The following is a 24,348-nucleotide window of genomic DNA, read 5'->3' as shown; positions in this document are numbered from 1 at the left end:
TCGTACCGGATCCGGAGAACTTGTCTACTAAATGAAGAAATAACCAGTGGTGTATCGAGTAGAACCACTGAAATGTGGTAGCGGGAAACCAGTGCGGCATCCATGAAATTCCCTGCGGAGCCGGAATCCAAGAAGGCTGAGACCTGGGTCTGGTTACCGGTACCAACGCTGAGAAGCACCGGAATCAACAGGCATGGAGAAGCACTGCTTACACCTAGGGACGCTTCTCCCAAGAACCCTAGGTGCTGGCGTTTTCCGGAAGTTGGGGTCAGAGAGGAGAAGATGCAAGGAAATGCTCAAGACTAGCACAATAGAGGCAGAGATTTCCCTGGCATCTTCTGATTCGCTCCTGGGGTGACAGTTTGGCTTTATCCTCCTCCATGGACTCCTCTGCAGGTGGTGCGATTGGAGGCCGGAACGGTCTCTGGAAGGCTGGAGCTAAGCGAGGAAAGCGTCGTAGACGGACTTGAGGTTGTTTGTGACGTGCTTCTTCAGCACGCTCCCTGAATCGCACATCTATCCGGGTGGCCAAGGAGATGAGACCACTCAGAGTAGACGGCAGATCACGAGCGGTCAGAGTGTCCTTGACCTGAGGGGAGAGACCCTTATTGAAAGCTGCAGACAGAGCCGCATCATTCCAAGAAAGTTCTGAAACTAAGGTACTGAATTGGACTGGGTAACCTCCTACGGAGGAATTCCCCTGGCGTAAATTTAATAGGGTAGTCTCAGCCGAGGAGGCCCGAGCCGGTTCCTCAAACACGGACACGGTTAGAAAGGCCGCGAGAGAAGCCGTAATCGGATCGTTTCTGTCGCAGAGGGGAGTAGCCCAAGCCAGGGCTTTCCCAGAGAGAAGACTGATTATGAAGGCCACCTTAGATTGCTCCGTAATGAACTGGGATGGCATAAATTCTATGTGCAGGGAGCACTGAGCAATAAAGCTCCTCCACATCTTGGGGTCGCCATCGTACTTGCTGAGCATGGACAGCCGTATTCTTGGTTCAGCAGTGGGAAGACAAGCCGGAGCAATAGGAGCCGCAGGGACAGGCTCAGGAAGCTGTTGCTGGTTAGTTAGTAGTTGTTGCAGCATGGCGGTGACTTGCTCCAACTGATCACACTGTGCGGCAATCTGTCGAGATTGGTGTATCACGATGGTAGCAAGATCAGGCTTACTGGGAGGCGGAACCTCAGCGGGATCCATTGCCGGATCTTACTGTCAGGCTTGAGGGTTAGTGGATCCTCTGGACCACTGCAGATGATGACTCAAGCCACTACCTGGGACCGGAGTCTGAGTGGTACCCGGTTTTCACCAGAGCCTGCCGCAAGGCGGGTTAGACAAGCTGCGGCGTGGTACCACCAGGTCGTTCCTCAGGCGTGACTTGTCTGCAGCGGTGGCCAAGGTTGAGGTACAGGAACAGCAGTCAATCTCGAGGTCAGGTCCAGGCACAAGGTCATGGCAGGCGGCAGAGATGCAATGTCAGAGTCCAATCCGAAGGTCAGCAACAGGAGGTCCAAGCGAAGGGTACGGGAGCACAACACTCAGGACAGCAGCACAGAGGTACGACAGCACGGAGGAACACTAGTACATGGAAACACGGGTAACACAGGAACACGGAGGGAGTCGGGAACTGGAGACACTGGAACGCAGGTAAATCGCAGAAGAGCTTTTAGGCACAAAGATCAGGCATGGCAGTAATGAGGGTTATTTTTAAAGGGGAAGTGATCAGCCAGTCCATCAATTAGCGGTGCGCTGGCACCGTACCTGCGAGCCCCATATCTCGGGTCGCGGGACCACCCGTGACAATGGTATCCGGATCTCTAGGAATAACACAAGGAAATGACTGGAGAGGTGAAGGATTCTTAGGATCTATGTAGTGATCAGTGTCTCCCCATACACAGGATTACACAGTAGTGAAGAAGTCGTCTGGTGAGGGTGGGACCCCCCGTGTATCTGAAGGATGGATCCAGAGCTCCACCATTGAGCCGTTACCTTATTCACTGATAAATGAGCAGAAGATCCTAGAACTTACCTCCAGGATCACTGAGCTGCTGAGCGGAGAGGTGAACGCTGCCGGGAATGCTGGGACATTGTACAATAACACAAGGGAGGGGTCTGGGTGATGACCGTGTCATTGTGTGTGTCAGGTTCCTATAAGGTGTCAGGACGTCACTGTCTATTTCTCCATGGAGGAGTGGGAGTATAAAGATGGACACAAGGACCAGTACAAGGACATCATGATGGAGGACCACCAGCCCCTCACATCACCAGGTAAGAGGAGACCTTCCTGATTATAGAGGACAGAGCAGGTGTGAGGTCACCTAGACTCCTCCATCATCTCATCATCACATATATACAAAAATATAAATCTGCCTCTGAAAAACAAGTTTGCTTCATTAATCTTGTATCTTGTTTATCTCACGACCCCAGACAATTATTTTCTACCTTCAACTCCCTCCTCTGTCCTCCAGCTCCTGCACCTACTTTTCTCATTTGTGTCCAGGACTTCATTTCACACTTCAAAGACAAAATAGTGCCACCATACAAATTGGCCACCTGGAACCATCTACAATCAGGTTTCTGACCCAGTCCCTCCACTGAGACTGTCTTGACCAAAGTCTCTAAAGTCTGACCTCCTGTCTGCCAAGGCCAAACACCACTACCATGGGCTCCTTCTCCTTGATCTGGTTTTAAAACGGTAGACCTTTCTCTCCTGCTGCAGACTCTCATCACTGGGCATCACTGATCTCCTGATACCTCTTTAACCGCAGCTCCAGTGTCTCTCACTCTCACACCACCTCTTCTCCTCGCCCCCTTTCTGTTGGTGTCCCAAAAGGCTCTGTTTTAGGATCTTTACTCCAACTACACCTCCGACCTAAGAAGGTTCAGTAAAGGAGATGTATGGAATTACAAAATCATGGCTGCTTCTTCCAATAACATCTCCTCTCCTGACCTTGTGTAGTGTTATTGCACATAAGCTCCTTTCATTTAAATCCATGACTTTCAATACCGCTCCAAAGATTTATTATTTATTTATATAGCATGGTGCTGTACGATCAGTGAGGGCTTCATGTACATAAACTACAGAGACCTGGAACAAGTGGAGAGATGACCCTACCCGTGAGGGCTGCATGGGAGGCTAGATGGAGGCACAAGAGAGGGAGCAGTGCAGTTATTGGGGCTCATTTACTAAGGGTCCGCGGACCTCAATTCTGTCGCGTTTCCCGAATATTTCCGTTTTGCGCCGAATTGCCCTGGGTTTTTGGATTGTGGCGCATTGGCGCCGGCTTGCATGCAACAGAAATCGGGGGGGGCGTGCCGTCGGCCAACCCGACGGATTCGTACAAACCACAGAATTTAAAAAATGAAATTGTTTCGCAAGATAAAGCACTCACGTGAACCAGGAAGAGAAAGGTGAACTCCAGTGTGAAAGCAATACATGCAGGAAATTGGACCCACTACCTTAGTGAATTGCGGCAGAACCGAATCCTCGTCGGACAACGCATCGGGGAATGGAACAGGACCGGGTAAGTAAATCTACCCCATCGTGTATTATAGGAAATCCTAGGAAAAATATGCAAAGTTTTCCAGGATAGGATAACAAAAAACGCGCGTCTCTTAGCTTTCTTGTACGGAAGCACCCTTAAAATTATGCCTTATGACATGATATGGGGTTAAACCTGTTTTGGTTTTAATGCCGCGTCATGTCATTAGGCTTCCTTAAAATCATTCTTTATGTCAAGGGAGCTGCCTTACGAGGAGCTAAAAGAGGCGTGGTTTTTCTTATCCCATCCTGGAAAACATATTTTTTCCAGAATTCCCAAGTGAAGCTAGGTCTCCACACACCTTCACGGAAGCAATAATTGGCAGAGTCTTGCTCATGCTATTGCCCTGGGCAAAAATCAGCACTGCGCAAGTTTTATTTGTTTCACCAGTCTATATAGAAAAGCAGAATAAAGTTGAAAAGGAGGAGCGTACAAAGCATAATCTCAGACATAGTTTCTTGATTGGAGAGTTTTCCTGCTGTCTCACGTTCACGTCACCATAAGGAATTCCTGGAATTCCTCAGCCTCAAAATCTGAGGTGTGGTCCAGTGTGCTGGCGCCATCTTAAGTTCATTTTTTCTATTACAATACTTTTCAGGAAAATAAGACAAGTAGAAATGACAGGATTTCATCTGTCAGCTAGGTTTACCTTAACACATGGAGCGGAGATCTATATCTTTGGCCAGACGTCTCCACTCTTCTAGCCTATCAGTGTCTATCAGCCGTATCCTCTTTTTCCTCCCACTTTCTAAAACGTAACATAGAAGAAATGTATAATCATATTCTTTCCTCCATGTAACGGATCTCTCCCACCAGACCCATCCATCACGATTAATGGCTCCACACTCCCTGGTCCTAGGAGTCTCTGCTGCCTATGACTCTGCTCTGTCCCCCCATAGCCAGGTCCTCACTACAACCTGCTGCCTCCACCTCTGATCCTCAACCCAGAGTCTACAAAATAACAAGCCTGTGCCCTCATCATCTCCCACTTGGACTACTGCAATATCCTTCACTGTGGTCTCCCAGCTAACTCTCTAACGCCCCTCCAATCTATCCTGTACTCTGCTGCCCGGCTAATCCATCTGTCTCCTCGCTTCTCGGTGCCAGTCTCTCCACTGTTACACATTGTATAACGAATTCAAATACTAACCCAAACTTACAAAGCCGTCCACACCCTGTCCCCTTCATATATCTCCCACCTAACCAGCCAATACCGTCCCACACATAATCTCTGAGCCTCACAGGACCTTCTATCTCTCCGACTATCTGTCTCCAGGACTTCTCCCGTCCAGAGCAGATATTGCTCCATACACTGTAGGGCTGGTGAGACACGCCCCTCTCCTTGTTATCTCCCGGCCCAGTATGATCTCCGCTGCTGGTCTGAAGGAGTGAGATAGGACGGAGGTAAGCAGGAGCCTCTCAGAACGCCGCCATACCCATCAGCGCCGGAACCGGAAGTTGAACAAGTCTGCGCTCATTCCAGTAATATTATATGTGATGTCTTGTAATTTCTGCCGGCACCATACTGCAGCCTTTATAGCCCGGCTTGTAGTATCATCTCTCCCCGAGGTTTCATGACTTCTATCTGATTGGATTTGAAACAAATTACATGGCAGCGTATTGTCATAATTACTACAGGAGGTCCCCTACTTAAGGACACTCGACTTACAAAAGACCCCTAGTTACCGACGGACATCTCTGACCACAAATTTTTTTTATGTGGAGCTACCATTATAAAATATACAGTTCCGACTTACATACAAATTCAACTTAAGAACAAACCTAAAGAACCTATCTTGTACGTAACCCGGGGACTGCCTGTATAAATGTTGTCACTTTGCTTCTGCTCATAACTGCGAAAAAGAAAACCTATAAGTTTGACTTCTTGACTATATTTTTTAGGAACAAAAAGAACACAAGGTTCCCATGGACGTCCCCCCTCATCTCCTTGTGGTGAAGTAGGAGACAATCAGTCACATCTTTCCACAGAGGAGGGAAATCATGGAGATAAGAGGAAATTTCCATGTCCGAAATGTGAGAAACGTTTTCCTAAGAAATCAAATCTTGTCATTCACCTTCAAAGTCACCGAGAGAGAAAGGTTTTATCATGTCCAGAATGTGAGAAAAAATTTACCCAGAAAACAAGACTTGATGATCATATAAGAACTCACACAGGGGAGAAGCCATTCTCATGTACTGAATGTGGGAAATGCTTTTTTTCAAAATCAGCTCTTGTTGGACATCAGATATGTCACACAGTGGAGAGGCCATTTTCATGTTCAGAATGTGGGAAAAGTTTTAAAAGGAAATCCCTATTTCTTTTACACCAGAGAATTCACACAGGGGAGAAACCATTCTCATGTTCAGAATGTGGGAAATGTTTTGTTTCAAAATCACATTTTGGTCAGCATCAGAAAACTCACACAGGGGAGAAACCATTTTCATGTTCAGAATGTGGGAAATGTTTTATTAAGAAATCCGTATTTCTTTCACACCAGAGAACTCACACAGGGGAAAAACCATTCCCATGTACTGAATGTGGGAAATGTTTTGCTTCAAAACCGGTTCTTGTTAGACATTACAGAACTCACACAGGGGAGAAACCATTCCCATGTACTGAATGTGGGAAATGTTTGGTTTCAAAATCAGAGCTTGTTAAACATCAGAGAATTCACACAGAGGAGAAATCAGTTTTATGTCCTGAATGTGGGAAATGTTTTTTTTCAAAATCGGACCTTGTTAAGCATCAGAGAATTCACACAAGGGAGAAATCACATTTATGTACCGAATGTGGAAAATGTTTTTTTACAAAAAAAGGGTTTGTTGAACATCAGAGAACTCACACAGGAGAAAGACCATTTTTGTGTACTGAATGTGGAAAATGTTTTGTTTCAAAAGCATCTCTTGTTATACATCAGAGAACTCACACAGGAGAAAAACCATTTGTATGTACTAAATGTGGGAAATGTTTTACTACGAGTGGACATCTTCTAAAACACCAAAGAACCCACCCAGGAGAGAAATCATTCTCCTGTACTGAATGTGGTAAATGTTTTACTTGGAAAGGAAAGCTTATAAAACATCAGAGAATTCACACAGGAGAGAACACATTTCCATGCCCAGAATGTGGGAAAGGTTTTAGTGGGAAACCACAACTTATTAGACATCAGAGAATTCACACAGGGGAGAAGCCATTTCCATGTCCAGAATGTGGGAAATGTTTCATTGATAAATCAGCTCTTTTTAGACATCAGACAAGTCACACAGGGAAGAAGCCATTTTCATGTACTGAATGTGGGAAAGGTTTTGTTTCAAAATCAGAGGTTGTTAAACATCAGAGAATTCACACAGTGGAGAAATCATATTTATGTACCAAATGTAGGAAATGTTTTGCTTCAAAATTACTGCTTGTTCAACATCAGAGAACTCACACAGGAGAGAAGCCATGTTAATGTTTATAGTGTAAGACATGTGACCAGTTTAGATATTTATCGTTCCGACAGATGACTTCTGCTTGTGTCGGCAGCATATGTATTTGTTAGACGCTTAGATATGTAGGTAAGTGATCAGATCAATCATCATGAATAATAGATTTCTTAGGTGACTTTTGCTCCATACCTCCTGTCATTGTCGGCAGCTCGTCCTCCTGTGACTTGGTTACGGAGAAGCTGCTCTGACGTATAACAATATATTCGCTAGTTCCTTCCCCATGTAACTTGTATCTTTGTGTAAAAGGTTCATCCGGAGTCGGTGTGTTCTCTCCTGGATGGAGGCTTGTCCTCGCCTGTAATGGTCCTTTACTCCATGTAAATGGTCATGTACAAAGCCCTCGACTAGACAGATTGGACATCACTGTGTCACAAAGATGGTGGAACGCTGTGACCTTGTGTTGTCTAACGTTCCCTGATGTTATGTGTGTACTGTCGAGTTTGATTTATAAACATATTTTTAATGGGAATATTTGTGACTATAAGCCCAATGATCTGCAGGGGGCGCTCTGGCGTTGTATTTCTTTAATAAAAAAAACATTTTACTGAAGTAATAAACTTTTTTTTACAGCAAGGATTCTCATTTTGGAAAGCCTGAGCTCATACAGTGTAGCCTGCCACACACACACACAGCCGTTCTGTGACCCTCCCAGCCAGAAGGACCTGCAAGGGTCAGAGATTGATAGATGAATCAGCTTTATAGTTTGCTGTTCCACGGAAATCATAAAGGTGCCATTTCACCAGAGCTTGCAGTTTCGTCATCATCCATCAAAATCTTAAAGGCGATGTCTTGGTATAACTTGCAGTTCCAGCAAAATCTTTACGGGTCCGTCTCAGTAATAGTTTGTAGTTCCATCATCATCCATCAAAATCAAAAAAGGCGCCATCTCAGTATTAGTCGATGTCCCAGTATATCTTCATTGAACCCCCTGGACCACTGCGGACGATGACACAAGCCGACACCCGGGACCGGAATCTAAGCGGCACCCGATCTTCACCAGAGCCCGATGGTCTTTTCACAGGTGCGATTTGCCCGCGGTGGCAGCCAAGGTCGAGGTACAGGAACGTTAGGCAGTCTCGTGGTAAGTAACAGGCAGATGGTCCAGGCAGGCGGTAATGTCGGGGACAGAGCAGGAGGTCAAGGCTGGCAGTGAAGGAGCAACGTCAGGGTCAGATCCGGGGTCACAACGGGAAGTCAGAGCAGGAACAAGGAACGCATTGGGAGCACTTTCTCATAGGCAAATGGCACTAAGATCTAGCAGGGGTTGCCGGGAGATGCCGAGCACTGGCACGCTGGCCTTTTAAATTGCTCATGCTCATGCGCCCCAGGGAATGGGGACACGCACGCTGGCCAGCCGCGATGGGAACAGGAATGTGGAGAGGTAAGTGAGCTCGGGCGCCGACACGGAGAGGGGCACGGGTGTGCCTCCGACGCATGGATCGCAGGGGCACCCGTGACACTATCATTATGGACCACTAGTCGAAGTATTAGTAGTTTAAAGTCAAAGTATTCGGCATTTGAAAATCAGACTCGCACTGTACAAGATTTTGAAAAAGCAACTCAGGATTTACAAAACAGAATGGGGCAGATTTATCAAGCTGTCTGAAAGTCAGAATATTTCTAGTTGCCCATGACAACCAATCACAGCTCAGCTTTCATTTTACCAGTGCTCATGAATATTTTAAAGGGAAGCTGTGATTGGTTGCCATGGGCAACTAGAAATATTCTGACTTTCAGACACTTGATAAATCTGCCCCAATGGCTCAATATCCAGATCACATCCCGGACCTTTCAAATAGGACTCCACCTGCTACATCCAATCAGCCTCTTCCACCTTTCAGGTTTGGTGGTGACCGTGATAAGTACCGTGGATTTATTTATCAATGCACGATCGACTTCGGCGCGCACTCTGCTCATTTCCCCACTGACAGATCAATAATGTGTATTATTATCTTACTGACCCATAAAGCAGTAGTAAAGGCAAATCCACCTATTGAAACGAATGACGTCCATCTTGATAACTTGGAAGCCTTCTTAGCAGCTACTCCCCACTTTTACAGGTCACCGCACCGGCCGCTTCAGCATCAGGAGCCGCGACCCCGCAATTGGGCAATGCGCCCAAACTGCTTACTACCTCCTGTATACCGGAGCAACCCTGGTTACCACAGCTAAGACCCCCACCAGAGCTCAGCTGGCTATCGATCATCAGGCCTTTGAATCTCCTTAACTTCCCTGTCAGCTTGCACTCCTTATAAGGGGCATATAACAACACCTATGGGCACGGGGCCTACTGCCAATCTTCCTCATGGTGCAACTACCTGTACACCTCTCCTAGCCCAGCTGAGTGAGCCCACTAATACATGTCAGGCTCTGCTAGACAAGAGGATGTCCATGCTCTCTGACCTACATACATTATTCGCCTCTCTGTCCACTAAGGCTGATATGTCGAACTTTGCAACAAAAATCACGGTCGATTGTAAGCAAGAATTTGCTAAACTTAATTCTGAGATCTCAACGTTGTCAGATAGAGTTGATGACCCGGATCAAGCCAAATCCTTCATGGAGTCATCCCTTGAGATCTTACAACAGTGATGACGAACCTTTTAGAGACCGAGCGCCCAAACAACAACCAAAATCAACTTCTTTACCATGAAGTGCCAACAAGGCATTTTAAGCAGTAACTCATTGTTACCTGTTCTTCCATATCTTAAATTGTATCGGCCGCCTGAGGCCACCAATACAGTTGAAAGTAGGAGGGCAAATTCAGACTGTCATTGCAGCTTCTCTCCAGGGTCTCTCTGTACAGGAAGAATTGTGGGTCTAACAGGAGAAGATCTTATGTCAAAACATTTTCATTTTTCCCGTAGTTCCAAACAGTCAATGAAGTGACACTTTAAAATAGAGCTGAGAGCAGCTGCCTGAGACTGCAGGAAGATTCAGTGGATTTGGTCCTGTTTGGTGAACTCCAGGCGATGGCCTGAGTGCCCAAAGAAAGAGCTCTGAGTGCCACCTCCGGCACCCGTGCCATAGGTTCGCCACCATTGCCTTACAAGATAGGGTGCAGTGCCAACAAACACAACTATTTGCCATATAGATGGGGCTTCCCCTTCGCTCTATTGGTCTGACAGGGAGGCAAGGAATCTTCTCTATGTTCTGCTGCTGACCTGTCGAGTATTCTACGTGACCAGTACTTACCCAGAGTGCGTCTTCCCACGTGGACCTCTTTCTTCCTACCTGTGAAGGAAACTGTGACGTTTCGGACCCCTTAAGGGTGCGCAAGGTCACTGAGTTATCCTTTTATAGTCACTCCCAGAACGCACAGGTTCTGAGAGGCGCAGGAAGTCATTTTAAATTGTCCACAGAACTTCCGGATAAGGCACAACAATAAATCACAACCCTGAACCCAAAGAGCTGCCACCAGTTCCCCTTTAATATAAGCCCGGTCCGTAACAGGATAATATAGGATGAGGAACCAACCCGGTAGCATGGATATAAGCGAGAAACCCGGACGTGAGAGTCGTGAATCAAGATAAAAGAACAACACAGATTAGATTTTATATTTAATTGCCTTAAAGGGGACCGACCACCACAATCCTACCTATAAAGATAGAACGGGTGGTAGGTGCATGTATGCGAATCCTCACGTCCCCACTATCTTTCTTAAATCTTTATTGCCCTAATATGTAATTTTGTAAAGAGGCTGCTGGGGCGTGGAGTATCAGGACACGAGGCTACACAGCGCGGCTACTCCACGCCCCAGTAGCCTCTTCGCTCCTTCTACCCTGACATCTTCGGCGCGCAGCTACATCCGAGAAGCGGCACATCCGCAGCACTGCCCCGGGGCCTAGAGGCTTTATATACAAAGACACACAGTGCACAAAACGCCTAAAAATTCCCAGAACCCAGATATAGGTAACATTTCTATGCAGCAGTAGGGCCTAGATACTCCAGTACAACCCTGCATGTAAGTCTCTGTCCTCCCCTTCTCCTCTATATACATGTACACACTGCTGCTTCCTGTCCTCCCGGGAGCCCCGCCCCTCAGTGACATCACACTCCCTGGGTCACGTGACTAGTGGATAGTGAGCAGGAGGCCCCGCCCCTCAGTGACATCACACTCCCTGGGTCACGTGACTAGTGGATAGTGAGCAGGAGGCCCCGCCCCTCAGTGACATCACACTCTCAGGGTGACATGACTAGTGGACAGTGCACATAAGGCCCCGCCCCTCAGTGACATCACACTCCCCGGGTCACATGACTAATTTATAGCGAGCAGGGGGCCCCGCCCCTCAGTGACATCACACTCCCCGGGTCACATGACTAGTGGACATTGAGCAGGAGACGTGTGTGAGGTACAGAGTGTCCTGCACTGAGGAGAGAAGAGGTAAGTGACCAGAGGAGGGACTACAACTCCCAGCATGCTCCAGGAGCACACACACTATATGGAGGGACTACAACTCCCAGCATGCTCCAGGAGCACACACACTATATGGAGGGACTACAACTCCCAGCATGCTCCAGGAGCACACACACTATATGGAGGGACTACAACTCCCAGCATGCTCCAGGAGCACACATGCTCTATGGAGGGACTACAACTCCCAGCATGCTCCAGGAGGACACACACTATATGGAGGGACTACAACTCCCAGCATGCTCCAGGAGGACACACACTATATGGAGGGACTACAGCTCCCAGCATGCTCCAGGAGCACACACACTATATGGAGGGACTACAACTCCCAGCATGCTCCAGGAGCACACACACACTATATGCAGGGACTACAACTCCCAGCATGCTCCAGGAGCACACACACTATATGGAGGGACTACAACTCCCAGCATGCTCCAGGAGCACACACACTATATGGAGGGACTACACCTCCCAGCATGCTCCAGGAGCACACACACTATATGGAGGGACTACAACTCCCAGCATGCTCCAGGAGCAAACACACTATATGGAGGGACTACAGCTCCCAGCATGCTCCAGGAGCACACACACTATATGGAGGGACTACAACTCCCAGCATGCTCCAGGAGCACACACACTATATGGAGGGACTACAACTCCCAGCATGCTCCAGGAGCACACACACTATATGGAGGGACTACAACTCCCAGCATGCTCCAGGAGCACACACACACTATATGCAGGGACTACAACTCCCAGCATGCTCCAGGAGCACACACACTATATGGAGGGACTACAACTCCCAGCATGCTCAAGGAGAGCACACACTATATAGAGGGACTACAACTCCCAGCATGCTCCAGGAGCACACACACTATATGGAGGGACTACAACTCCCAGCATGCTCCAGGAGCGCACACACTATATGGAGGGACTACAACTCCCAGCATGCTCCAGGAGCACACACACTATATGGAGGGACTACACCTCCCAGCATGCTCCAGGAGCACACACACTATATGGAGGGACTACAACTCCCAGCATGCTCCAGGAGCACACACACTATATGGAGGGACTACAACTCCCAGCATGCTCCAGGAGCGCACACACTATATGGAGGGACTACAACTCCCAGCATGCTCCAGGGGCACACACACTATATGGAGGGACTACAACTCCCAGCATGCTCCAGGGGCACACACACTATATGGAGGGACTACAACTCCCAGCATGCTCCAGGCTCCTCCATGTGGGGTCCAGTATGTGCTATTAGTGAGGAGCGGCACAGTCCAGCGCCATCACTCCTCCCTCAGTCCAGTGACCTCCCCTCCAGTGTCTGGAGAATCCCCATCTGTCACATCACACATGTCATGGACACAATTGCTTCATATAGAGTTTGCTCTTAGTTCTTCTCATGTTTCCTCAGGTTCTATAGATCCAGGACTCCCAGAGGTTTCTCCTAAAGATGATCCTTTCCATCAATGATCCACCAGGGATCCGGGAGAAGGACAGAGAGCAGATGGCGGCCAGGATCCTGGAGCTCACCCTGGAGATGATCTCCTTGATAACCGGAGAGGTGAGAGTCTCCCAGGACACGGCTCTTATCTCTAGGAATAACAGCGGGAAATGACTGGAGAGGTGAAGGATTCTTAGGATCTATGTAGTGATCAGTGTCTCCCCATACACAGGATTACACAGTAGTGAAGAAGTCGTCTGGTGAGTGTGTGACCCCCCGTGTGTCAGGAGGATGGACCCAGAGCCCCATCACCGAGCCTCCACCTCATTCACTGATACATGAGCAGAAGATCCTAGAACTTACCTCCAGGATCACTGAGCTGCTGAGCGGAGAGGTGAGCGCTGCCGGGAATGCTGGGACATTGTACAATAACACAAGGGAGGGGTCTGGGTGATGACTGTGTCATTGTGGGTGTCAGGTTCCTATAAGGTGTCAGGACGTCACTGTCTATTTCTCCATGGAGGAGTGGGAGTATATAGAAGGACACAAGGACCAGTACAAGGACATCATGATGGAGGACCACCAGCCCCTCACATCACCAGGTAAGAGGAGACCTTCCTGATTATAGAGGACAGAGCAGGTGTGAGGTCACCTCCTCCATCATCTCATCATCACATATAGACAATGGGGGTCATTTACTAAGGGCCCAATTCGCGTTTTCCCGATGTGTTACCCGAATATTTCCGATTTGCGCTGATTTTCCCTGAATTGCCCCGGGTTTTTGGCGCACGCGATCGGATTGTGGCGCAACGGCATGCACGCGACGGAAATCGGGGGGGGGGGCGAACGAAAAACCGCCACATTTAAAAAAAAAATTGGTCGCACGCGCCATACTTACATGCACCAGGAAGATCAGTGAACTCCGATGCAACTCGGTGGACCTCGGCGCAGCAGCGACACCTGGTGGACATCGGGCGCAGGACCTTCATGAATCGCTGGAAGACCCGAACGCTCGTCTGAGAAGCCGCCGCTGGCACGCGAATGGACCGGGTAAGTAAATGTGCCCCAATGTATCAGTCACTGTGTATATTTCCTATAGATGGATCCAGTCAGAGAAATCCACCAGAGAGATGTCCCAGTCCTGGAGATTCCCGGGATATTACACAGGAACCAGAGAGATGTCCCAGTCCTGGAGATTCCCGGGATATTAAAGAGGAACCAGAGAGATGTCCCAGTCCTGGAGATTCCCGGGATATTAAAGAGGAACCAGAGAGATGTCCCAGTCCTGGAGATTCCCGGGATATTAAAGAGGAACCAGAGAGATGTCCCAGTCCTGGAGATTCCCGAGATATCAAAGAGGAACCAGAGAGATGTCCCAGTCCTGGAGATTCCCGAGATATTAAAGATGAACCGGAGGAGAATGTCCCACTGGATCATCAGGTAGATGGAGCTGAGATTCCAGAGATAAGATCCAGAGCAGAGATAAGAGAATCTCTGGAGACATCTCCTTGTTTTCTCAGGTCCTCCATGTTGGATCTTTCCAGGAAAGTTGTGGTGGAAGGAGGAGCGGAGAGGAAATCCCCTCATCAGTGACAGAGGAGGGTAAGAGCCTTTCATGTATCTTGTGGGTTATTCTTCCCTTATACATTGCAGGGAGAGGTCACATCCAGGGGAGGAGATGGAGATGACATAGACACTTTCTATACTGTACTTGGTTCCTTCAGCCAGTCAGTCAGACAAGTTGACATCCACGTGTAGTGTTGCTATAAGGCTCAGAAGAATATTGCCCCTCCCCAGACAATTCAGGCCAAGATCAGACAGACGTGAACATGAGCGCATGATTGAATATTTAGAGTGTATTCATTTTGTAGACGTTGCGGCTCATGTAGACATTGACGCTCATATTTAACTTGCATGCTGTCCATTTCCTTCTGATCCTCCTTGAGATGGTTCTATTCCTTCATTGGAATGTTTATTTAAATTGAACTCGATTAGGAAAGGTACACACCTCTCTATATAAGAAGTCACAGTGTATGTCAGAGCACATGAGAATTATGAAGTCTAAGGAACTGCCCAAGGAGCTCAGAGACAGAATTTTGGCAAGGCACTGATGTGGCCAAGGTTACAAAAGAATTTCTGCAGCAAATAAGGTTCCTTAAAGCACAATGTTCTCTATAATCCTTAAATATAAGGAGTTTGGGATGATCACAACTCTTCCTCGACCTGGCCATCCAGCCAAACTAAGGAACTGTGGGAGTAAAGCCTTGGTGAGAGAGGTAAACAGGAATCCCAAGATCATTGTGTCTGACCTCCAGAGTTGCAATAGGGAGATTGGAGGAAGTCCCACAAAGTCAACTATCACTGCAGCCTCCACCAGATGGGGCATTATGGCAGAGTGTGCTAAGGGAAGCCTCACCTCAGTGCAAGACATATGAAAGCTGCATACAGTTTGCAAAATAACGAAGTATTCCCAGAATATGAGAGATAACATTCTCCTGTTTGATGAGCTGAAGATTGAACTTTTTGGAAGTTCGGTTCTGGCACTGACTAGCATGGACGTGTAGAGCTTGGCTCCTCCCCGATGATCTTTTTTCTCCCACTGGCACCAGAGAGCTCCCGAGTCCCCCGGAAGGGGTGCGCCACAAAAATTTGGACCAGTATTTTGTATGGTTCACAACGATATTCCGGGATCCCACCCCAGTAAATGTTTATAGAGCGAGATCTCCTGCGGAGCCGACAGAAGCCCGGTGCCAACAGCGGATCTTCCACCTAAAATGGCCTCTCTTCCATTCCAAGCGACCCAATTCGATGATGTTAGAAAGATTCCGCGGGTGCTGATTATCAGCTTTAGGCCAGCTAGGTGGCAAAGTCTTGACTTGATAGCATCCATCACTGCCACTTTAAAAGAGTCAATAACGGATCTCAAGGAGCAACTCCAGCAGCATGACACCCTTATTCTCAAGATGGAGTACCGTGTGACTGTAGCATGCAATAATCTGGAGGCCCAAACCACCCAGCTCCTAGATCACATAGAAGACCTGGAAAACAGGTCTAGACGCAGAACCTTTCATCTCGCGGGGGTGCCAGAGGATTATCCATCTGGAGGGCTGAAAACACTGTATGAGGAGGCCCCCCCCCTGAGAGCCCGGAGCATTAGAGTTCCAAGAATTGTAAAATGGGTGCATAAAGTGCCCCCCCCCCCAATATGGAGGGTGACAGAGCCTCTAATGACAACTCGACATGTTCGCGCCACAAATTAAAGATGGCTGTACCCGGACCTTCCTTGATCCTCAGGAAGCAATGGAGTCTTTACAATCTGCATTTCCTGAAGACCTGCAGCAGTGCAGCCAGAGAAGACCAGACCACCAATGGCCTTGGTTTTCCCTGGAGCTTCTTCCTAGGGACCACCCGCCAGACAGAGCTGAAGTTGGCTCTCCTCATTGCTCCGGGAAGGATGGTCAATGGCAGTCGTCTTTAGGGGGCAGTTCCCGCAGGGCCGACTTCCAGTGCCATGGGTTTACGGGGAACGGGCTTCAGTCTGGGTTTTTTTGTACCTACGTATACCTGTCCATTTTTTCCGTTTTTCATTCTCATTGGGGACTGAGAGTCCTTAGTGCGCATTCAAAAAAAGAGAATGGGATTTGTTGAATCGATTACTTGTGTGTTTTATTCTTACTCACAACATGGTCTAAGGTGTTGACCATTTCGCGCTGTGTAGCGCTTTATCCGGTGCGCTTGTGTGACACAGCTCAAAACGGCCGTCGTTATGTCGTGAGGTGAAGCCCGGCACCTTTGCTTTCTCCTCCTTCCAGTTTATAAACTCACTTACACGACTAGAGGTACTCCGGATCGTTTCCCATTAATCTGGGATGTGTGGGTGACAGCTCAGGTATGGAGGAGGAATAGCTCCGTCTGTGTGATGTGTGAATGGTTGGTTGATTGTTCGGTTTCCCCCATTGGTGAAGGAGTGTCCTTTGCCGGGGCAACTATCTCTCTGTTACTGTATCATTGGCAGATGTAATCTTACTATGTTCATATACTGGTGCCGATTGCCCGTTTGCTATGAATCTACTTGTTCTTCCCTGAGGTGGGTGTCTGTGAGTGGGTGCAGTTTTGTTTTTTTTGTAAAATGAAAATAAAGTCAATAGGGGATACCAACCCTAAAATGGTATCAGTAGAAACTACATCTCATCCCGTAAAAAACAATTGCCCACACATGGCCCCACTAACGGAAAAACGAAAATTTTATAGCCTACAAAAGGACTCAATGGGGCAGATTTACTTACCCGGTCCATTCGCGATCCAGCGGCACGTTCTCTGCGGTGGATTCGGGTCCGGCCGGGATTCACTAAGGCAGTTCCTCCGCCGTCCACCAGGTGGCGCTGCTGCGCTGAAGTTCCCGGAGGCGCGCTGGAATGCACTGAAGTTCACCGGCCTATTCCTAGTGAAGGTAAGTGCAATTTTCGCTACACATTTTTTTTAAATGCGGCGGTTTTTACGAATCCGTTGGGTTTTTGTTCAGCCACACCCCCCGATTTCCATTGCGTGCATGCCAGCGCCGATGCGCCACAATCCGATCGCGTGCGCCAAAATCCCGTGGGCAATACAGGGGAAATCGGCGCAAATCGGAAATATTCGGGTAACACGTCGGGAAAACGCGAATCGGGCCCTTAGTAAATGACCCCCAATGTCTATAGGACAAAACTGGCAGCTGCGGGGCGCTCCTTCCCTTCTGCTCATCACTGTGCAACCCTACAAGTAACATCCACATGTCGGATTTCTCTGTACATAGGAGAAATTACGTAACAAATTTAATGAAGGGAAATGTGTCTTTTGGAAATGTGTAAATTTTAGAGCTAAATGAACATATAACCGACAAAATTTGACCATTCTAAATTTCACCTCCATGGAGATCTCAAGGGGTTAACAATCTTCCTGAAAGCAGTTTCTGATAGATTGAGGGGTGCAGATTTGAAAATGAGTTGATATGTAAAGGGTTTCTAAGATTAGTTTAATTACAAAAAATAATGATCCCCAAAAAATCTACTTAAAAATACGGAAAAACCGATGTCCGATTCGTAAGCCGCGAGACATTAACATAAATTTTCCAGACATTTAGAATTTTATGAAAACGTAAAGAACGACATAAATGAAATGTCATTCAGCAACTTATTTAGGTGGTAAATCAATCTGACCGAAAACGAGATTATTTCGAATTTTAAATTCCAAAAATTCATCAGTTTTTACATTTTTTTTTTTTTTTTTTTTTTACTAAACGCAAAACTTATCAGCCGACATTTACCAGTAAAATGAAGCACAACATGTGGGGAAAAATAATCTCAGAATCGCTTTGATAAGTAACAGTGTTCAAAAGTTATAACCATATAAAGAGACGCAGGTCAGAATCCAAAATCTGGGGCGGAGCCTTCAGCTACAAAATGGCTGCGCCCTTAAAGAGGACCTGTCACCTAAATTTTCGGCACTAGGAGATGTTACTAAAGTAAGCAGCTCCTAGTGCTTGATCAAACGCCGCAGTGTTAGAGTGATAGCGTTACTGGAAACCTCCGGTAACGCTATCAAACACTGCGGCGGGGTACAATGTAATCATCGGACAGCTCGCAAAGCTGTCCGACGTATTCATGAGGGTGCGGTCTGAGGCGCTGCCTCTTCCCCGGACCACCCCGCTCGCTCCATAGGCCCGCTCGCGCTAGGCGGCAGTCACCGCCCCTAGCCACGCCCCAACCCTGCCCCTCATGAATACATTGGACAGCTTTGCAAGCGGTCCGATGATTACACTGTACCCTGCCGCAGTGTTAGATAGCGTTACCGGAGGTATGACAACTCCCTGCCCTGCTATATTTTCTGGCTAGTGTTTAGGATGACATTTTTGGTCTTTCTCACGTCAGGAAACATGGCTTCCTAATCAGAGACCTGACGTTTCGTCGTGGCACAAACTGGGCGTCGCCACGTAACGGGCACCGAACCAGAAATAAATTTCCATATTAAGCATCCAGTGGACATTATATTTGGAAACCACGAACATGTTTAATGCACTCACTACACCACACGCTAGTATATCTCATATCACACCCTGCTGAATTCTCCAGGGGGTGTCACTTGTTGGGGTTGTCCTCTGTTTTATACCACTAGGGCTCTCCAAATGCTTCCGGACACATGGAAAGGTGTCAAATTTGGGTTCTAAAAAGCAAACAGCCCTCTTTCCCTCCAGATTCCTACTATGCGCCCATTCATCATTTTATATGCACATGTGACACATTCGAGGTCACAGTGAACTGACCGCTCCGGTGTGGTCAGTCGACTATCCCGATTTCTGTGTGTGACACTTGCAGCAGAAGGGGTGTCGCACTTGAGGAGGGAAAGTATGTAAAAGTCTCTTGGAAGAGTCTGTGGACCCTCTGGACCACCGCGGGAGGTGGTATGAGGTAGTACAGCACGAAACAGTCCAAACCTGAGATGACAGCAGGAAACGTGGAGGAATACTGGTAACGCTGGCACACAGAGGAACACTGGTGATGTTGGCACAGACAGTAGATTCCGCTGGACAGGAACCCTGGAAGGCACAGCAGGACAGGAACCCTGGAAGGCACAGCAGGACAGGAACCCTGGAAGGCACAGCAGGACAGGAACCCTGGAAGGCACAGCAGGACAGGAACCCTGGAAGGCACAGCAGGACAGGAACCCTGGAAGGCACAGCAGGACAGGAACCCTGGAAGGCACAGCAGGACAGGAACCCTGGAAGGCACAGCAGGACAGGAACCCTGGAAGGCACAGCAGGACAGGAACCCTGGAAGGCACAGCAGGACAGGAACCCTGGAAGGCACAGCAGGTCACAGCAATGGAAGCAACACTGAGGATCGCTGGTAACGCTGGAACACAGGGAATTCAGGAGGGCTTTCTCTTTGCAGGAATGATGCTGAAGATCCAGCGGGGAGTGAAGGGAGGTGCCGGATTATAAGGGCGAGCCGGATTAGCATGAGCCAATCAGGAGGACGCTGGCCCTTTCAGCTTTAAAGAGCCCGCGCACGCGCCCTAGCAGTGGGAGCGCGAGGCCTAGCAGGAATACAGCCAGGAGGGTGGAGAGGTGAGTCCAGGCCGGACAGCGGCAGCGGGGACCGCGACACATAGAGGGGCACGGGTGTGCCCGTGATCCACAGCAAGGATTGCGGGTGCACCTGTGACCAGGGGTATTTCCACCACCCATTAAATTTTAACTTGTCTGCATGAACGGGAGGGAATTTGGAAAATTGGTTGAAAGGAAACTCCTAAATATCTTTGTGGTTTTCTCCACTTTATTAAGGGGCAGCTAGACGCAGCTGGGTTGGTCGACCCAATTATACAAGTAGAAGAATCCGGTATCTAAATTTTTCATGAATTCTATTTGATTGGATTTTAAACAAATTAATATAACAATCAATATAAATGATGTCACTTGGAACTGGGAAATAAAAACCTCTAAGTCTGATTTCTTGGTTATATTTTCCAGGAGATGAAAGTACAAGAGGTTCCCATGGACGTCCCCCCTCATCTCCTTGTGGTGAAGTACAAGATAATCAGTCACATCTTTCCACAGAGGAGGGAAATCATGGAGATAAAAGAAAGTTTCCTTGCACTGAATGTGGGAAGTGTTTTACCCAGAAAGCAAGTCTTTTTATACACCAGAGAACTCACAGAGGAGAAAAGCCATTTTCATGTACTGAATGTGGAAAATGTTTTAGCCAGAAAACAAATGTAGTTCAACATATGAAAACTCACACAGGGGAGAAGCCATTTTCGTGCAGTGAATGCGGGAAACGTTTTAGCAGCAAATCAGTTTTGGTTAAACATCATAGAACTCACACAGGGGAGAAGCCATATTTATGCAATGAATGTGGAAATTGTTTTAGCCAGAAATCAGTACTTGTTGAACACCAAAGAATTCACACAGGAGAGAAGCCATTTTCATGTATTGAATGTGGAAAGTGTTTTATCCAGAAATCCTATCTTGTTAGACATCAGAGACTTCACACAGGGGAGAAGCCATTTTCATGTCCTGAATGCGGGAAATGTTTTATCAAGAAATTTTTCCTTGTTGAGCACCAGAGAACTCACACAAGGGGGAAGACATTTTCATGTAGTGAATGTGGGAAATGTTATACTTCTAGTTCACTTCTTTTAAGACATCAGAGAATTCACACAGGGCTAAAGCTGCTTTTATGTAGTGAATGTGGGAAATGTTTTACCCAGAATGCCGACCTTGTTAAACATCAAAGAATTCACACAGGAGAGAAGCCATTTTCATGTGTTGAATGTGGGAAATGTTTTATCCAGAAATCACTTCTTATTAACCATCAGAGAACTCACACAGGGGAGAAGCCATTTTCCTGCGCTGAATGTGGGAAATGTTTTATCCAGAAATCACTTCTTATTAACCATCAGAGAACTCACACAGGGGAGAAGCCATTTTCCTGCGCTGAATGTGGGAAATGTTTTAGAAAGAAATCAACTCTTATTAACCACCAGAGAACTCACACAGGGGAGAGGCCATTTTCCTGCGCTGAATGTGGGAAATGTTTTATCCAGAAATCACTTCTTATTAACCATCAGAGAACTCACACAGGGGAGAAGCCATTTTCCTGCGCTGAATGTGGGAAATGTTTTATCCAGAAATCACTTCTTATTAACCATCAGAGAACTCACACAGGGGAGAAGCCATTTTCCTGCGCTGAATGTGGGAAATGTTTTATCCAGAAATCACTTCTTATTAACCATCAGAGAACTCACACAGAGGAGAAGCCATTTTCATGCACTGAATGTGGGAAATGTTTTAGAAAGAATTCTGACCTTCTTAAACATGAGAGAATTCACAAGGGAATGTTAATAGTGTAAGAAATGTGACTGGTTTAGATCACTATTGTAGAATTTTTCTTCTTTAGGTGAACTCCATAACAAATTGTACTTTTTAGTGACCGTATTTAACCCAAATGGGGTGAGATTGTCAAAAACCACATTTTCTCCAAATTACACCCCCCCGTTTATTCTTCGGGTCGGTATGATTATGGGGATACTACAGCATCCGGATGAGATTTTGTTTTCATGGATAACGCCCATTGTTGTGCCAGCACCAATCGTGGTTGTTAGCGATTTGCAATCTTTGAGCTCTCTCCATACTCCCCTTTCCGCCCACCAAGGATGTTTGGGGTAAGAGGATAAAGCCTTTTTAGGTCTCATTAAAGGGCTTGGCCACACTTTTAACATAAATGACCCTTGTGCCTAATATTCCCTGAATGTTCACCAATTGGTTCTCCTTCCCTGATGCTTCCTTTAGTGCTGTGTGCAGACTCTCTGTGCACTCTGCATAGACATCTCAACAATGATCCTACACTGATAAATAGGAGGGAACCTGCGGCAGGATATTATGACTCATCCTGCTCCCCTCTCCCTGTGTCAGTAAAACGGACGGAGAGAAAAAAGACACACTGGAGGCTGCCATGACAGACCGAGCAAGAAACAGGAAGTTGTGCGGAGATGCGAAGTGCAGCATGTGGAGAACAGGGAAAGGCTGAGGCTCTCACAGGAGACATGTACATGCAGAGACCTCTCTAATCGAAGAGATTTATTGAAATGTGGCCAACCCCTTTAAGCAACAGAACCTCTTGGGGACTCCTTTAATCAGGCTTTTTTGGCATATACCTGTTGTTTTCATCCTTCTCTGATGCTATTTGTGTGGCTGATAACCTGCAAAGCCGGGTACTTCCCTTACGTACATTGTCATTCTTTGTGCTTCTATGGGATTGTAAAAGGTCATTTCCAAGAATTTTGGAGTATCTGCCGATATTGAATATATTTTGGGGTGATGGGGCCCTGTTGCGGCCTCCCCAATGCCACACGGTTTTAAAAGGATGAGACGTTTAGTGCACAAAAACTGTAATATAACAAAACCATAAGATAAGTAAACATATAACACGGAGACATCACCAGAATCAAGAGGACAGTCGGTCCCCGGATTATGTACAAGTGAGGTTCTTAAGTCGAATTTGTATGTAAGTCAGAACAGATATGTTTCCAAAGTTCCAAATAGTATAGTTCCAATAAAAAAAAAATTTCTGTTCATGTGACAATTGGATTTTGACAATTTTGGGTTTCCCTTGGAACAAGGATTAACAGTAAAGCTTATAAAACTTATAGTTGTTTTCTGGGGGGTAAGATTTGAGTAAGTTAAGATCATCATCCAGAAGTTCGTCTGTAACTAGAAGTCGTATGTAATTCAGTTGTACTTAACACTGGGAATGCCTACGTAGATGTTCCCAGGACAAAGATAACTTCACAGATATGGGACTGGAACCAAGCTTATTATATAGATACAGTACCACAACCAAGCTTACTGCATAGATACCTTACTAAAACCAAGCTTACTACATACCTATGTTAGGAGAACCAAGCTTAGACCGCATAACCAATCAAAACCAAGAGGACAAATTCTGTAAAAAAACTGATGGAATTTGCCAAATTGGACCCTGTCCCCAATGGGGCTCACAATCTAATCAACCTACCAGTAATGAGGACCCGGAGGAAACACAGAGAGAACATACAAACTCTTTGCAGATGTTGACCTAGGTGGGACTTGACCCCAGGACCTCAGCGCTGCAAGGCTGTAGTGCTAACCATTGAGCCACCATGTTGCCCACAGATGTAATACTACCCCCTCAATAGTCCACATAGGTTTGGAAGAATTCTGACAATGATATAGCAGGTGTGAAGTGTGACGGTCCTTTCCAGACACCCACATCCTCTCCTCAGAGCCATAACTGTACCAATGAACCAAATGCTGGATGGAATTCTGGACCAAACGGGAATCCAGAATCTTTTCCACTTCAAACTCCAATTCACAACTGCGCTGCCAGATTAGGTGCCAGGAATTCAGGTGAGATTGACGGAGCGATTGACACACTCAATGGGGGAATATATTAAGACTGCCGGTGCGACAGTAGAACAGGTCAGAAAAAAGTTTTCCGCCATTTTGATTGATAGGTTAATTGTCCAATTGGAAGTCACCATTGATATGGTAATAGTAAACAATGTAACCAGAGTTTAAGGAGCTTTGTAAATGTTAGAATGTTGTTATTTATGTTCTGGATTGTGTAACGACTGCATACCTTGTAACAAATATGGGATACGAGGTAATATATGCTCGCATCAATTATGTTAAAGCTAAAAGTAAAAAACACACATGGCTGGTGTTATAGATTTTTATCTGGGGCTCAAACCCCTAATCATTGTAAGGTGACTTTCAAATTAAATGAGTCTGTGTCCAGCGCTGGAATTTGACTAACTTGAAAGAAAAGACAAGACCTGTCCTTGCAGGAAGTTAGCAAACAAGACTGCTACTTTATTGTGGGACTGACACATTTATAGAAAACCATAAGGTACTTTACATAAGGCGTGTAAGTAG

General features: G+C 46.8%; 1 protein-coding gene across 1 annotated transcript in view; it reads left to right on the top strand.

The window, feature by feature from the left end:
• Positions 1 to 24,123, top strand: part of LOC140116884 (uncharacterized) — a 28,196-nt gene extending 4,073 nt beyond the window's left edge. Inside the window, exons 2-8 of the mRNA XM_072133318.1 lie at positions 1,897 to 2,058; positions 2,143 to 2,266; positions 5,443 to 6,990; positions 8,358 to 8,410; positions 15,092 to 15,166; positions 15,614 to 15,948; positions 20,378 to 24,123. Coding sequence (XP_071989419.1) covers positions 1,897 to 2,058; positions 2,143 to 2,266; positions 5,443 to 6,990; positions 8,358 to 8,410; positions 15,092 to 15,166; positions 15,614 to 15,948; positions 20,378 to 21,785 — 3,705 coding nt within the window. The 3' untranslated portion in view covers positions 21,786 to 24,123. The remainder of the gene's footprint in view (positions 1 to 1,896; positions 2,059 to 2,142; positions 2,267 to 5,442; positions 6,991 to 8,357; positions 8,411 to 15,091; positions 15,167 to 15,613; positions 15,949 to 20,377) is intronic.
• Positions 24,124 to 24,348: the final 225 nt, after the last annotated feature.

The sequence above is a fragment of the Engystomops pustulosus genome, chromosome 2 (genome assembly GCF_040894005.1).
Source record: "Engystomops pustulosus chromosome 2, aEngPut4.maternal, whole genome shotgun sequence".
NCBI lineage: Eukaryota > Metazoa > Chordata > Amphibia > Anura > Leptodactylidae > Engystomops > Engystomops pustulosus.
This window is presented reverse-complemented; position numbering and strand designations above follow the sequence as displayed.